We start from the raw sequence: 17,520 nt of genomic DNA on the forward strand, positions 1-17,520 counted from the left end.
TATATAGTTGCACTGTGTAACAGCGGGAAGCAGATTACTCTATATTCAGGAGTTTTGTAATCTCAGTATCAACTATTTAATAATGCCTTTCAGGTTTTATTTTCCTCAAAGCTAGAGGAGTTTGGTGTACAGTAACAAAGAAATGAAAAAGTATTTTACATGGAAACATCTCATGGCACATTCTCAAATACCAATATTGCCTAGATATATCCAACAAGACACAGACTGCAAAACTATGAAGTTGTTAAGGTTTAATCTTGGAAGGATATTTTTCCTAAGCAAACTGGCAAACTGGTTTTGAATTCGTGTAATCAAAGTACACCAGAGCTTTCCATCTTGTCAACTCTTTCAATTATTATTAAGCGTGGCTGGAAAACCAGCATTCTGTATCACAAAATTTATAACCTGATTTTGCTCTGCATCAGTATAAAATCAAAGCTTGCATCATTTCTACAACAGTCTGATAGACAAAACATAGACTTGAACCTTGAAATACCACAAATAATGTTAATTCCTTACCCAGTGGGAAACTGCCAGACCTAAAGGGAGTTTTTTTCTACTCATAGTATACAGTGAATATCAAAACAATTCCTTATCAAAGCTGCATCAAAACTGGGAACCTTCCATGAAAAGTTTGGGTCTGATGAATCAGTGTTTTGTAATGGAAAAAATACCTTACTGGAAAATTCCATTGCATGACATTACACATTTATGATTAAACTTTTGATTTACAAATAGTTTGAAAAGAATTAGTTTATGCATAGCAGATACTGTATATTATCAATATGAACAGCCCTGGCTACTAGTGATTGCAAACAGACTGATTAAAACTTCACACAATTATAAGCACCTCTCATGTATTAGCTGGCCTTTTATTCAAGCAATGACTATTTATTTCAGTAACTGAGATCATTTCCTAACTAACTATAATCATCACAAATAAGAAACTTAAAGCATCATTTCATTTCTAAGCTGAAAGAAACACAGCTCTTGTGATTACACTCCAAGTTAAGGGGTTTGGGGATAAAATGGTTGCTCTTATAAAAAGCTGATCTCCCACAGGTCCCATTAGGACATCAGAATATATGGTTAAAATACTACATAGAAAGGAATCAAGACTTGGTCTACCCACAGTTTTTGTGTTAATTTAAGAGTCTGACTGTTATATGTACTGAAAATATGCTCCCCTCCTCCCCAAATTATTATATTGATACAAATGGGGACATGGTTACAATCGACAAAGATGCCTTTTTCTTCTGTCAGTGTGTTCCTGGTTCCACACAGGAACGAATGCACCTTTACATTCGTATAACTTCTCAGATTGGATCAGCTTTCTGCTTTGATTATCAGAGAGAACAGGAAGAATTATTTTGGCCAAGCACTGCAGAATTTGGAGAATAGGTTTTCTTGAAAAGAAAGGAAATATTTCAAGTATTCAATTTTGATAATAAAGCTTGATTTTTCATTTCAAAACACTGCATATTAAGCAGCTCTAGCCTTTTTTTTTTTTTAAAGGATAGCATATTTGGAAAACAAAATGCAGTTATTGCACTTGACCTAGTATTTTTCCCTTTGAGTTTTCCAGTATAGCTCTCTAACTACCAACTGCATTATGTGTAGTTCTACCCTTAACAGTAAAGGCTATACAACTGTTCTGCTTACACAACCCATATTTAGACTTAAGTTTTCAGTATGAAGATAATTGTACGCAGTGCCATGCAAGTATTTAGACATCTGCTTCTCCACATTCCATTGAAATAAATACTTTCTATTTGTCTTGTGTCTATTCATACTTGTCTATTTGTATTGTGTGATTTTATGTAATACAGGTGTTATATCCTTAAGATTTATGCTTTTAGGACCTTGAAAGATTTCATTCTTTCTGTCATTGCTCTTGCACCATTTTGATCATCTTGTTGCAATGATAAACAATTTGTCATTCACTAGTAAGGCACCTGTAGCAAAGGGAGATCCTGATTCTCCTTTTTCTGTCCCATTTGTATTGATTATAGGATCAGAAATCTCAAATCTCAGTCCTCCATGCCTTTGGCTGCTTACAGACTCGAAGCTGAGCTAATTACAAATTCCTCAACATAGGCTGTTTTATTTTCTTCACATTCAGCTTTTATTGGAAAGGGGCTTATCAGTTCACACATACAAAGTTAAGCCAGTGCCAGAAACACAGATATTTCGCAACTCAGAAGATTCCAGCTCGACCAGATCTTAAGCAGTACATTCAACGAAACACTTCAGCAATTTTATGTTAGAAGGGCTTTGGGATTAGAAACTGCTTACCATTTGATACTGAATTTCCATTTTCAGCCATCACAGAACTGGACAGTGGATTTGATGACTGAGTTCCATGGTTATTTGCATTTTTATCCTGGGTTTCTGATCCAATATCTAATGTATTTGGATCCTCCCTGCTCCTCAAGTTCAGATTAGTTTCAGCACCTGACACAAACAGAGAAAAAGCTTGTGAGCTTCCTATTAACTAGTGGCTTTCACACTAAGTAGAAAAAACTAACACACAGAAACCAAACTACTTTACCAAATTAGTTTAATTAATCACTAAATTCACAAGTGCAGTGATAAATGTGGAAGGTTTAAGTCAGTGATTTTTTCAGGGTTTTTCTTTTTTTTTGCTAGTGTTCCACTTGAAGCCATTTAGAGTTCATGGAAATGAAAGGCATTAACAAAATTTGTACTGTTTATTTTCACACAAATATCAGCTGATAAAACTCAACAAATGTTTGTATTGCCCCTATTTTAGATTCTACTCTATTTCACGAGTTCATATATTGCTGTCATCACTGCAATGCCTTTCACCGTTGCATTAGGTGATACTAGCAACAGCTATAACATGGGTTTATATTTTTCTCTTATCTCCTCCCACAAGAAATGAAATGGCTTTTGATATGAAACCGTATGTAGCAAGATTCCTCCCAGCAGAGCCTCCCCGTGGGCATTATTTACCCTGCCTCAGGGCTCTCCAGCCATCAATTGTAATTTTCTATAAAGTTCCAGGTTTTCATGTCATATAGCCTTTTAGTTAAATGTCTTCAAGGCATCAAGAGGAGATTTGATCCTGAAGGAGTTCCCAAGCAATATACAATGCACAGGCATTTCTTCAGAGAGAAAGGCAAAACTCTTCTTCCCCTTCTGACCGACGGCACATCCGCATGAAGCAGAACAGCTCACAGCAAAGTGCCCGGAGCTGGCTCTGAGCTTGCCTGGCTTTGTCAGCCCAGGGCACCACAAGAAACGGGGCTCAGCCATCAGCTGTGCCTGAGTGGTGCTCCCCACTGGAGCTCAGGGGCCGGAGGCAGGTTCGGAGCCAGGAGATAAGACCATGAACGGGTTGGGGATGGTAGGAGGGACCCCCACTGCAATTCAGGTGTCCCTGGCTATCTCCACTCCACCGCTGTGTGGCAGGGCTGATAAGGCTGCATGAGATGCTGCACTGGCAAGGCTATGCATTTTTTGAAGGATTTCTCTCTCTTCTCTGTATTTCTCTTCATTTTTTGGTGAACATATATACATACTCTTTCCTTGCCAGGATCAGGTTTGTTTCATGGAATACAAAGATGAATTCAGTTCTCTCTCTGTTTAACTCCATTTCAGTTTTCCTCCTTCCACCCCCTGCTAAGAGCTGGCCTTAGCTACAGGGCTGACATACTATGGCTGACCCGGGTGCCGAGGCCCTCATTTAGCACTCTAAAATGGAAATTTTTCTTCTATGACAGCTCTCAAAGAGCTATTCCTTTATTTTGGTTGTGTCTATTTAAGCTTTGTCATAATGACAGCAAGAACCAATGGAGGTCAAAAGACTAGCTATTAAAACCAACATTACAGCATCCATCCATACTTCCAATGACATCCTCAGCTCTCCCAAACATAAAATATATTCTTATAAGTCTTGAGCACATGAACATTTTTCAAGGGGACAGGAAAAACATTTTTTCACCAGGTAACAGGTACTTTTCCTGCAGATTTTCAAACTTAATGCTGACTGCATGGTTAATTTTTCATTTTTATGCCTGAACTGAAAAAACCCACCTGGTTTATGAAGTACCAACATTTAAAAAAATAATTAATGAAATAAAAACTATATAACCATCTGCTTAACTTGAAATGTTTCATTTCATAGAACAGGGCCTTCTTGGCTTTGTTTAGCTTTCAGTTATCTAACTCTGAATCTTTCTTAACTTTTCCTCTTCTAACAAAAAAGCTGTCTTGGAAAGTCAAAAAGTTCATTTCCAAGCTGTCAGAATAAAACATTTCAACTTTTTTTTTTGCTTCCTCCCTTGCCCTGATTGCCGATCTTTTTTTTTTTTTTTGCCGGACCTGACTGGAGTGTTTCAGTGGCACTGTTTCGTAAACTACATATTTAGGCAGATGTGCTATGCATTGAAAAAATTAGGCCAGCTCTACCCACAGTAACTGACTTGGGAGAGGTAGTAGAACCAGAGTCTGAGCTGGAAAATGCATACAATACAATTATAAGAGCATGCCTGATTTAGCTTTTGTACAGGCAAGTTGACTGCAAAATGCATCTTTGCAGCTCATATTAAATTTATCTGAAAAGGAAATGTCACTTTTAGATGTTAATAGTCAGTGCACTTGCCTATAGATCATAATCCACCTACGTAATTATTGTACCACCTTTTACATAAAGAGTCTCAGGGGAATCAGCTGGGATCCTTATTTTTCTTGATATCCGAAAGATTTATTGATTTGTCTGACATCCGCAATTCATTTGAGAATGTGCAAGTCAAAAGAATTTTTCTTGCACTCCTATTTCCAGAGGCCTTTTGTTTCATAGGTACATTGGTATCTTTTCATGGCATTCATGAAGGGCTCTTGGAAAAAAAAGGTCATCTTTTCTCTTTATATCTGTAAGATGAAATACTACAAAGAATTGTGGATAGCTACTATTGAGCTAAAGTGTCATCTCAAATTGGCAGAAACAAGTAGTGGATGGATATGCAGCATATCTTTTGGGACAGCTATCTAGATAAGAGATGTGTTATCCCATTTGCTCTGTTCAGTCACTGTAAGAACTGCACACCTTTAGTTTCTAAATAGAAGACTATATAGAGAAAATATACTTCATAGAGTCTTATTTAATGTGGGAAAGAAGCCTGTATTTTGTTTCAAAATATTCTGGATTATATAAAGGTACTTGTACTAATTTCCTATATATAGGCATCTTCAGCTCCTCGTTGGAGCAGATTCATGTGAGTCTATGGAAAAAGTGTAACTGCATAAGTTGTGTAACTTCTAAAAGACTCCTGGGGAAGCCAGAGTGTAGCCCTAGCAAAAAAGTACAGTTCTTTTCTTTTGGACTTTGTGTCAAATGGGTGAGTTTCTGAAGAAAATCTTTTCTAGAAATAGGATAACAAGAGGATGCTTTAGTCAGGTGTAACCAGTGTACTGTCCCAGTACTGCAAATCTCACCTAGGATCACTGGGTAATTCATGTTGGAAGGGACCTCATGAGGTCCCTCGCGCACCCCTGCTCCAAGGAGGTTATGGGTGTCTTTCTGCACCGGGGGGCACCGAACCGGCCACGGTACCCAGATGTGGTCTAACGACAAGTGCTGGGCAGAGGGGACAACCCCTGCCCCGACCTCCTCGCTGTGCTCCTGCTGATGCAGCCCCAGATGCTGCTGGCCGTCTCTGCTGCAGGGCTTGCTGCCGGCTCCTGCCCGGCTCCCAGGGCCCCCAGCACCCTTTCCCCAGAGCTGCTCCCCAGGCAGTCAAGCATTGGTCTGAAATTCACTTCACCCTCATGCTTTCTCACCTAATATAGCAGTTTGGACTCTTCTCCACATTAATGTCAACTTTTCCCTGCTGCCATGAAACCCTGCAGATACAAGTATGCACTGCTTTCTCATTCCTTATCAACTTCTGAAACAATCAAAAACACTTTAGGAGAGACGAAAAGAAAAAACTGTGGTTCCTACAGTTGAACATCTTCACCAACCCACTGAATGTTAGCTTTTTGTCCAGACTTGTGCTCTGCTGTTCTCACCAGACAGATGGATTATTTACCAGGTTTCAATTTTTTTTTTTTTTCAAGTAACAGCATCTTAACAGTTTCCAGCTCGTAATAAATGTTATTTGAAGAGTCATCCATCCCTACTTGTGAGAGACTAGCTACAGACAGGTATCAGCTGTAAGACCATGGTGGGAGTTCACGATTATAAAAGGAATATAAGCTTTAAGTGAAACCTACAGATTCTTTGCAACAGTGAACAGTGTTTGGATTATTATTTTGATAAACTGACTTTGCCAAAAAGGTATCTCTGACTCAGTCAAATTCTGCTCTGACTAGTCTTGCAGTTAATGAGGATGTATGGACTACAAGGATGTATGGATGTTTGGATTGGGGGCATAATTTGCCCCTCAACTGCAGCACAGTTAATAGCTGGAAGCAATCAAGTGTACAGTGCTTTTAATCAGAGTATGACAAATCAAAGTGTAACAATTATTTCTTTACAAGCAAGCTCTGTATTCCAATAAACCCATAATTACATCAACAACATTACTCTAAAAGTGGAAGAGGAAAGGTATGCAAAAGAGGCAGCTCACGAAATCCACAGTTGCCTCTTCTTTTCAGTGTTCCTGGAAGAGACGGACTTTAAAACTCACAGCGAAGTCATAAGGCACAGGATGGAATGAAATTTCACTTGTTTTGGAAAGAAAAGTCAGAGTATAGCAATCATGGAAATCATTTAATATACCTGCTTTTTGTTTTCCTTTTTGAGTCATTGTTTCACTCTTAAAAGAAACCCAATGCACTGAAAGTCTACATGATGTAACTTTTTTGTCAAAAGAGTAACTTAAACTCTTTTAATTTAGCTATGACTTCCAAATACCCTATTATAAAGCTCTTTTTTCCCAAACATAAAATATAGGATCCAAACATCATAGTTATTTCATAAGTAGTATTTAGGCTGAACTAATGCTGTTATCGCTAAATTAGAAAATGGGCCAGTATAGGCTCTATTCAGATGACAGATTAAAGTGCAATACTGAAACATTTTGAGAAACTACTAGTTTTGTAAGGAAATTATATATTTAGCCTATTTAATAAAGTCTAAAGCAAAGTATAGATCGATGACTGGTATCAGTGTTTAGGTGGAATCACCATAGACTCTTGTGCAGCAAGACATAAAAAACCAGTATGTTATTAAAAGCCCAGCAGTAACTCACCTGGCTGGGTTGTGGTTTTCTTTTCTGTCAAAGTCCTCGGTTTTCCTCTCCTTTCTTTAAATGTATATCCATAACATATATCTGTCCTCGTATGTTCTTTTTTCAAATACTTCTCCTTTTAACATCTAGTGCTCATTTACAGTCTGACTGAAAACTCATTAGTAACAACAGAAGGCATCCACTGCTTTCAGTGGGTTTTGGATCATTCATGCTTACCTTGGATGCTTTGTGCAGCACCTCTAAAGCACCAAGGGATTCATAATACAGGGTAAATATGGAGGGCCTCTTGCTTTGTCTGTCCTGGTAACTCAAATGCGACCTTAACTGTTCTCTGCCCTAAGGCAAATGGTTAGAGACCCATGTCTATGCTGTTACACTTTCCTGCTCTCCACAGCAGAGAGGATGCACCCAAGTTGCCTACTGGGAATAGTCCTTGGCCTGTGCCATTTCCTGAACCATGCCCAGATCTGTCTGGAAGGGAGCCAGCCTGCCAGGTCCAAAATGATGCCAGGGACTGCTCTAGCACTTTGACTGCACAGAGGATTGAACTGCCATACCCAGGACGTTCCCTGGCACAGGCTCATTTACTAAAACAGACATAGCCCTTCACCTTGACAGCACTAGTTATCACAATCAGAAATAGTGGTCAAGGTAAGTCCATCTCAGGAAAAAAAGGAAAAATACAGAAGAAAAGCAACCTCAAACCAGATGGGGCTAGTGGGGCACAGAAGAGTTGTACAGCTTCTGCTGAAGCCACATTTAAAAGTTGCATCCTGACTGTACGGGGGGAGCAGGTTCTCTCTAGTTTTGCTCTAGTGTAAATAGAAGTCATACACCCCTCTTAATCTGATTTGACTTGTACCCGGACCATTCTTTCAAGGCACACGTGCCTTTTCATTAATTAAACAGGGAGCTAAGGCTGAGTTCCTAGCTGAGGAATTTGTGCCACAAGCTAGGCAGGACGTATCTAGGTCCTAAAGTAGAAACAGTCTCTGTCCTGGTCAACAAAAACATCAGCCCCATAAAACAGAAATGACAAATGTTATAGAAAAAGCTTAAAAGCTTTTCCACAAAGGAACAAAACCTACAAAAATATCTAACACATATAATTATGGAAAGAAATACATGAAAAAGGGAGAAATAGCTCCCCTTCTTATAATTTAATATCTTTAATAAATCCCAGGATAATGTCAAACATTATTTCTTCATTCATGGAAAACATGGCTTTCTGTAACCAATAATCAATATAAGGTTTTAGTTATCAAGATCCACAGCTATTCACACTTCATTAGCAACTATGAGATCTGGGAAACACATACATTCTGGCAGATAAATTAATGTAATACAGGAGGAGAAGCTTTTTAGCTGGCCTATCAGGGAATCTAAAAGCTAAATAGCTTGATTTCCCTGAAACCTGTGGCTGGCATCCAGAACAATGGAAATTTCAAATGAAGCAGCTTGTCATTATACCTGTGAATGAGAACTGATGGATCCTATTAAGCAGCATATTGAAGACAAGATGTTGCAGACAGAAGGGATTCCTGATCCATGCTCTCGCTCTTTCTTAGGAGAGTCAGGAATACACTGAATCCTAGAGGCCAACCCCGAATGTTTGTTACATTTACTGTGGTTAAGTGGACATTGTGAAGTGAGGGGAAAAAAAAAAAAAAGATGGCAACTACAGAAATTATGCAGATATTTTTTGATGAAAGAAAGGGAGAGGAAGCTTAAATAACAGGCCATTTTATTTTGGCTTGAGTGTTTACCACTGTGTTTCGTTGCACCTTGACAATTGCACTTGGCGTTTTCTGTTCTGCTCTGACTTACTGTTGAGACATTCCTTGTCCATGGCATTTGCTAACTACCCTCAGCACATGTTGTCTTGGGCGTCCTTTTGCTGGATAAACGCATATTGCTTCAGAGTAGTTCAGTTTACCCACATGAAGTCACACTGTGACCTGCTGTAGCATGACTGTTTACTTTGTTTGCCCAGAGCTGGAGGCAAACAGATGCATCTTATTTGCTGAAAGAAATGGAGCAGGATGAAAACTGTCAAGACAGGATTCCCCCAGCCTATTAGCATGTATTGCCTGTCTCAGCCTCACAGTTGTGCTGCTGGCTGCCGCTGCCATCAGAGGTAATCATTATTCATTGATTTATTTCACCTCACAAAGCCTGCCCTTACAGCAGCAATTGTCTAGGATTTCCCCCTGCAATGATGCTCCTAGGATAGGCAGCAATGAATTTGTACTGTCACTTCCAGCACCCTTTCTCTCTGAGTTGTGTAAGTGGAGCTCTCAGATGGTGTTACAAGCCACTCTAGAAGCCACATTCTTCAATGGAGCAGGTAAATATAGAAACAGACCCCTTCTTTGCTCTGAGAAGCTGCATTTGTGGAACCTCTGTATCAACACTGGAAAGCAAAGAGAGGAGATGCAGGCCATGAAGAACATCAAGTGACAAAACTCACTCTACTGGAGGTAAAGAGCTCCTCTGAAGAATACTGTGTTAGTGTGACACCGATCAGCCAGAGTTCAGAAGATAAGGCTGGTAGTGAGAAGGAAGTTGCTGAAGCAACTGCAGGAACTCCTAGGTCTGGTTCAGCTCTTAAAAACCATCAGCTCAATCACTTTTTTGTAAATCACTTCACAGCTGTGGGAAGTATACACCTAGAACAGAAAGGTTTCTTCTGCTTTCTTCTCTGATGGACTTGTGCTGGTGGGAAGATAGTGCTGTTAACTTACATTCATTTCAGTAGCAATCATCACAAGCTACAAACCTTTCCCTCCTTCCCAGAACTAATGCTAGGGACATCTTTGGGTCAGGTAAACTTTCAGAGTTGGTGAGGGAGATAGAGAATGCAAGTGCCTTCTTTCCCTGTCTGGAGGACTCCAGATTGTTTTAATTAGTCTCATTCCCAACATAAGACAAAGAATACTGCTGCTGAAGTGGAGAAAAGAGCCTTCTTAAATACTGGTAATGGATGAAGAATATCTGGACAGGCTGCCAACTCTCCTGCTTGATAGTATCTGAGCAAGAACTTGAAACACCATTTTAATGTAGCAAGTGTGCTAGAGTCCAGCCAGCCCATGTTTCAGAGACTGGGGATTTTGTTCACCCCATCTTCTCTAGGAACTTATGTCTGCAGGCCTTTCTGAGGTTCATCTCTAACCACAGAGGGCAAGAAGGAGGGCAGCACTGCCTGGGACAATTTCCTGCCCTAGAAGAAGCATTTCTTCCCTCCATGTTCCCCACCTTTTCAAGTCTAATATGGAAAAAAAGTAGCTGATTTTACTCTGTAATAGTTTTGTTTACTGTTAGGTGTGTTGATTGGCTGACCAAAGAGTCTATTTCTTGTGTTTGTGTAGTTAAAAAACTGCTGATGTGCTGGAAAAGGAGGAGGCAATTTGGTAAGAACACAGCTTCCCTTTTTTAAACTGTTTTCTTCTAACTAATGTCAATGCAGCAGTTCTTTTTGAAGGCAGACATTTAAGTTTGTTGAGGTTTGTGTGTGGTATCTCAGTAACAAAACAGCCATTACTTCTGGGCTTTAGCTGCTATTGGAAGGAATTATGTGATGAGACGCTGTCTCAACCTTCCTCCCCCTCAAACACAGTTGCAAATATTGTAAAAATAAACAAACAAAAACCCCTAAACAAACAGACAGGGATTTGCCACTGCCAACAGCGTCACATCAGTTCTATTTACTTTTCCCACAGAATACTTCTACAGAGATTTTTCAGAATCTCTCTCACACCACTTCTGGCATCAACTCCAATGCAGAAGTCTTAGTGTATATGACTGTGTTAGGCAGATAAATTGAGTAGATCCTGAGGGACAATCCAAGGAGTATTTTTGGATCACCTGTCCTGCAATCCTGCCCACCAGAGACAGCTATTCTGGAAAACCTCTCAGACATCACTTCCAATTTGCTTTTGAAGTGGGCTTCTAAAAAAAAAATTGAATGTAGAGATTCCTTTAGCTTGTTTTTAAGTTCATTTTGAAGGGATACAGTGATGGTCAATGACACCTCTGTGAACCTCAAAGCAAAAACATATAGCTATCACAGATGCAGTGTGATAAGCATCCATACTGTGCAAAAATATAGCCAACCTGTGGCTAAAAACTATCACTATGTACTACTAGCATGTCAGCATCATACTGCAACCAGTGCTTAAGGAAAGAGCTAAAAGAAATAATGAAATGTGGAACTTCAGGTCTAATTTTTTCACATGTTTTTTCTTTTAAAAATTGCACCCCTCAAAGGATAAAATCCATGTTCATGTTTTTCATTTTAAAAGAGTCTGAAAACTCCGGCCAAAAGAGCACTGAGCTTGAAGGCTTCTTTATTTTCCCACTCATTAGTGGGCCCAGGGAGGAGATGGATGCCCCAACTGCCACTCCTACTTCCAGTGCTCCACTTCCAAACACTCTCCTACCCTCCCAACAGCAGAGTGCAGCTGTGTGGACAGAGCATGAGGGTCATGTTTATGACCAAGTCTTTTTCCCAGTCTCTTTCCAATAGTTTTCTCTTGCTTCTCCATCCAGACCTGCAAAATGCTGATGCTGGAACTGGAACACAATCCACACATGTGGGTCTATAGAGTTTCATGGTAAGCTGCACAAGTCCTGTCAAGAACTTTGGGTCATCACTGAGGGGCTGGAGTTTGCGCAGTCACAACTGCATTGCTCTTGGATACCTGAGCCAGTAAGTTTAGAAGCTCATTTTCTTTACAACACATCTTTGGTTGCTGTGTAGACATACTGCTACATGAAAACCTGATCGATGTTGAAATGGCCACTCTTGAACTTATCTAGGTCCAAAAGTAAAAAGTCAACACATTTAATTGTTAACACTTCCAGTAAGAAAAATTTTACTATGTTTGAGGCAAAGCATTTCAATACTTTCCAAACATTTTTGAAAGACTGGACATGAAAGAGTATTTATTTCGGCACAGAAATTCAGAATGCTTGATTTTCATTCCAGGGCAAAACAAAAATAAATGTCACAATCTTGACATTTTCTGTGAAATGGAATTATTGTTCTCTACTGAGGCTCTATGCAAAAGATGATTTAATGCTGAGATCGATCTAAATAAGTTAAAAGCATCTGAACAGATTTCTCACTCGAGTTGAGAAATTAATTACAGACTTTCACTACAATAAGTGTTCAAATTTCATTCTCCACTACGTCCCAAATGCCTGTAGTCCTGTAAAATCAAGTGATATGACATTTACTGCCAAATAGCCATATTCTTGGTTGGTATCAGAAATGGAAGTGTGCTACAATTCAATTTCCTTGTTCTCTAAGATATGGCTAATTTCTCACATTAGCATATCTTTGGTTTACAATTAGTGATGTAGTGGTTCCAAAACAAGGTCCTTTGTGGTTCTGCATCTTGGATCACAAATAAAAAATACTGAAGACTGTTTACTATTTAAAGAAGCCTACAACACTGTTAGTAATGAGACAACTTCCCAAACCATTGCTGAATTTGGAACAATGATATTGCAGCATATGGTGAAGAAAAGACATTGTTATGAAAATAATAATCCTGTAAATGTCTACCTGAATGATCAGTCACTATTAAAGGTGGGATATTATTAAAATCTATGGGCTTGAAATGCACTAAGCTGAACCAGTATGGTGTGGTTATTGGGCTCCAGTATCAGCCAAGATAAAGGGGACATAAAGTAAATCCAAACCAATAGAAAGAAAGCAAAAAAGAATCAGTAATTTAAAAGGAATGCCTGCAGTTCTCAGAAATAGACTGTGTAAAAAGAACAGGAAAGTTGGTGCAATTACTTCTCCTCAGTTCATTCCTGTTAACCAGTGACTAGGTATGAACATGGGAGAACCCGTACTGGGTCAGACCAAGGGTCTGTCTACTTCAGGATCCTTTTCTGACAGCTGTAGATACCTACAGTATAAGACTGTGTCAAAAATGCAGTGATATTTCCTGTGTGAACCTGGGGCTGCCCAGTCTCCTCCAACCTCTATTTGACTGGATATAGGCTTTGGAAATGTGTGGAGGAGTGCTAAGGATCTGATTCTATTTTCAATACAAGCATTTAAAATGCAAAATAAATATAATAAAGGTTCATGACAACATCCATTATTTTTTCACCTGAAGATGAGACTTGATTTGTTCTTCTAAGAATCTTCAGGTTAAAATTGTTTATAGTAATCACACACAAAGCCTCTTTTCCATGTCAGAACAGAAAACCAAAGCAAATTACACATTACATGATTTTAGGCTCTACACGCAAACAGTGAAATCAACCTGGAAGAAAAATGCTACAGTGAAAAAAAATAGTCACAGCAGAAATCCAAAAAACTCTTTAGCAGTAAAATATACTAGTTTTCAGAGATTCTGAAATGGAAAATTATTCTTGGTATATTGTGTTTCTCCTAAAACAACAGATCTTTTTTGTGAGAAATTATCCAGATTATGGCAGACTTATAGATGAAGGGAAGACTGCAGGTTAAGGTGGTATCTTTCAGGCTGTAAAAAAGTTCATAGATATTCTGCAAACAGGAATGGAGGGTACTTTCTCTAGACTCTTCTAACCCTCTTTTCTGCTGAAGTAATGCAAACTACAATTATTTCCTCAGAAAAATCACCCAGCATGGGCTGGATGGCGACTGTATTGCCAGCAGTTCTGTCTCCTCCTTTGCAATTTTCTGCATAGCACATCTACGGCTAGCCAAGTATGGGTCTTTTTTTATGACGCACATTGAATTCTTACTAGCAGTGCTTTGGCTTCCTCCCACTTTTCTGTACCTACTGCAAGAGATTCAGACTGAGAGCTGCAAGTAGTCCATAGTGAATCAGAGTGATGACTCTCCTGTGTTTAGGTATCTAATCTGAAAATTAGTCACAGAAAGTCACCCTCACTCCCTGGTAATCAAGGCAATTATATAAACAGATATTAATCTCTGAGAAGTGTTGTGAAGCTTAATTCATTAAAGTTTTAATGGTTCGAGAATTTTACTTGGAAGATGTTATAGAAGTCCAATGCCTCATGTAATCACTCCTCCAGCATTCACAGGCAAAAGATAAAAGTTGAAAACACAGCTTTCTGTATTACTTATGTTTCATAATTTGTTAGCTTTTGCCACAAAGTAAAACTGTTACATTGTATGAATACAATGTAGGAATAATGAGATGCAGATATGAATATTATCTTTATTAAGTTGCTTAAGAGGAAAAGCTGAGTGGCTTAGAGGATAAGGGACTGGGATTCCATCTCAGCAACCCCAGTGGGGATTTAATTTGCAATCCACTGTTGAGATGTTAGCTGCACAATAGCTTGTTCTAATCTGCTGATAGAGGGAAATTATTTACTAGCTATCGAAGGGATACCTGCCTTTGACAGGACAGTACTCCCCATACATACACATTAAATCCTTTTATTTTCCAAGTTTGAGCCAATTTCAATAAATAGTATTTGGCAAGCTTTAGTCCCAACTAGGTACGTCTAAATATCTGTATTACTTGTCATATCTGTATTAGTTGTAACTATCTTCCTGTGATTTCCAATGCTTAAACTGGAGACTGTGGAATAATTCACTGATATGTGAAGCTACTTGCCTTGGAAATACCTCGCTTAGGAAGTAGGTAACGAAGGGATTCATACAGTTAATGGATGCCAAAGATATTGGGCAAACATTTGAACAGCATCAATATTTTGTTAACAATCTAATGTTTGCATGCCTTTTCTGTTGTTACTATGTAAGTTACTAAACTGTTTTGGAAAGGAATAGGTCACTGAAGCATGTACAGACTTGCATACACAGATCTACTTGCATTGAAACATAATAATTCACAAAATTTGGAAGCCTATATATTGGTGTCCTACATAAAGAAAAGGTCTTCCTAATTTTATTTCTTAGGCACCTAAATCTGGGGTTGCAAGCTTGCACATTTTCTTTTGCTCAGACACAGAAGTCGTCAAGCATCCATGCCAATCTCTTCTCAATAAGCAGGAAGGAAAGACATTACGTCTTTATCTCAATAGCCTGATGGTAAGAAAATTCATCCAGGTTAAAGGAAAATCATATTTCCTTTGCTTCTTTCCCTTTAGGGTCCACATGAATACTCACTCTGCCAATCTGAGCATGGATGATGGGCTGGGAATTATTCCACCTTTTGTTCTGAAGCTGAAACAATTCCCCTTTGTATGGAATAATTTTAATATCAACTGTACCAATCAAGAGAAATAACACTGTGACCTAGCAATATGAGTATCATTCATCCATGTTGAGGAAAAGAAAATTCTGTCCTTGCTCCACAAGTATTTCTTGTGATATACTTAAACATGTAATTGTCTCTTCTTTATATAAGGAATGTCTTATATGTTGAATAGGTAAAAATATTTGTACATTCTGCTAGAGAGTGTGTTTTTGTGATTAAGGCATTGAATTGGGTTTCATGAAGTCCAGTTTCAAATTTAAGGTCCTGCATAGTAGTATCCGAGTAAGGGCTCTGCACACGACCATTCACTTTCTGTCTTGCAAACTAAAATTTCTACTTCTAGAAATCAGGGATAATAGAAAAAATATGTGTGTATGTATTATCACTTATCTGCACTCAAATCTCATTTTACATGGAGTAAAAGGAAATCCCTGTCTAACAATGCAGCTGTAGCTTCAATGACAACTCTTTTCAACCTTGGAGAAATCACTTTATCTTGGTTCCCACCTGTTACAGTTTCACTTATTTAAACTATAAGCTCTGCAGAGCAGAAAACTTCTCTTATTACACATGAAGTATTTTGCAAGAAATTGCATACTATATGATCCTGATCATTGCTTGAACCAGTAGATGCTACTGTTGTATAAAAAAAATGGCCAGGCTAGGCCACCAGTTAATTAAAGTTGTTGCCAACTGATTATTTTTTTGTTGCTTTTGTGAAAGAATGCTCTCAGTTCAGTTCACAGTTAAGTCTGCAGCCCATCAGAAAACCACAAGTCTGTTCTATTGTAATTCTGGATGATCATTTCCCACAGCGAGGTCAGGAGCCAACAGGACATCAGGCCTTGAAACTACTCCTCCAGGCCAGAGGAAGGCATGTTGGGGGATCTGTCTGTATTGCACTTTTATTGGCAAGGAGACTTTTATCTCCAAGGCTGATGATCCCACACAGAAACTTATTGATTCCCATAGGTAACTCTCCTCGACTTCAACATGGCCCACTATTTTACTTTCTGTTTTCAGTTAAGGTTGTTGGTAGGTTATAACTTATGGAAATAAAGGATATTGCACATTACAGAGTGCTGCTCTAGGCCATGTCTTCAATTTTGATGAATTTCTATTAAAATTAATTTATCTCCTATAAATAAAATATTACAAATGACAAAAAGAAGAAAGGGAGGAGTCTTCCAGGAACTTAATATGCATTAGGCAATAGGTGATAAAAAATCAGAAGGTAAGATACGGATGACAACTAGTTTTACGTAACAGAGTCCACTCTGCTGATTGCTATCTTACTACTTTGCGTCAGAGATTAAATAAAAAATACTTTTTTTCCAGCTGTTACCCTGGAAATTAATTGAACACGTCTAGTACATGAAAAAAGGCAAATTGTAAAAACACGCACATACATTCACCTGTATTTCTTTGTTACTTTCAATCCATCTGCTCATCACTGAACTATTCATATGTAACTGCACTTAGTATACAGTAGCTTCCTAGCTCATAAAATATTGATTCAGGTTTTTTATCATATATCTTTCTTGAACTTTGATCTTTCATACTTAGTGCTGCCTTGATGAAATATTTAGAGTTACAGTATTTTCCATGTGAAAGGTAAATTTAGAGGTTTTTTTTATGGTAGCCTCTGTCAATGCACTAGCTTCAACCCACAGGAGACACAAGCTGAACTCTATCTTGGTCACATTTAGTTGAAAAGTGCATTTGCAAAAATCCTCCATCCCAAAGCAACTTTTTTTTTTAAGGTAAAGGTCAGTTTTGTGACTTGGTTGGAGTAGGCTTACCACACTTCCTCACCAGGTACATTGAGAGAGCCTTGAGAAGATACAACCAAAGAGCTGACTTTAATAGTTACTTCCAAGTGGATAAAAATGTATTATCTATATAATAAAACAAGACCCACAACTTAAAAAAAAAACACAAAAAAAACAAAAAAACATTCTACATGTGTTTATAGGCATTGAATGCTATCAAGTAATTTTGCCAAAGCAAGCAAAACCATTCTCTTGAGGTTGAGAACTGATGGAAGTCTCAGTTCATAGCTCATGGCCGATTGAATTCGGCATGTAGGAACATCCAAGTCC

The 17,520-nt window shown here is 38.5% G+C and overlaps 1 protein-coding gene across 3 annotated transcripts in view; it reads right to left on the reverse strand.

Moving 5' to 3' along the window:
- MYO16 (myosin XVI) overlaps positions 1-17,520 on the reverse strand; it is a 393,194-nt gene that overhangs the window by 24,638 nt on the left and 351,036 nt on the right. For all 3 annotated transcript variants that reach the window (XR_011322146.1, XM_069770289.1, XM_069770288.1), the window contains exon 33: positions 2,296-2,454. Coding sequence is in view for 2 of the 3 variants with exons in the window: in XM_069770289.1 (XP_069626390.1) it covers positions 2,296-2,454 (159 nt within the window). In the remaining variant the exon portion in view is untranslated. The remainder of the gene's footprint in view (positions 1-2,295; positions 2,455-17,520) is intronic.

Source organism: Haliaeetus albicilla, chromosome 25 (assembly GCF_947461875.1).
Source record: "Haliaeetus albicilla chromosome 25, bHalAlb1.1, whole genome shotgun sequence".
Taxonomy (NCBI): Eukaryota; Metazoa; Chordata; class Aves; order Accipitriformes; family Accipitridae; genus Haliaeetus; species Haliaeetus albicilla.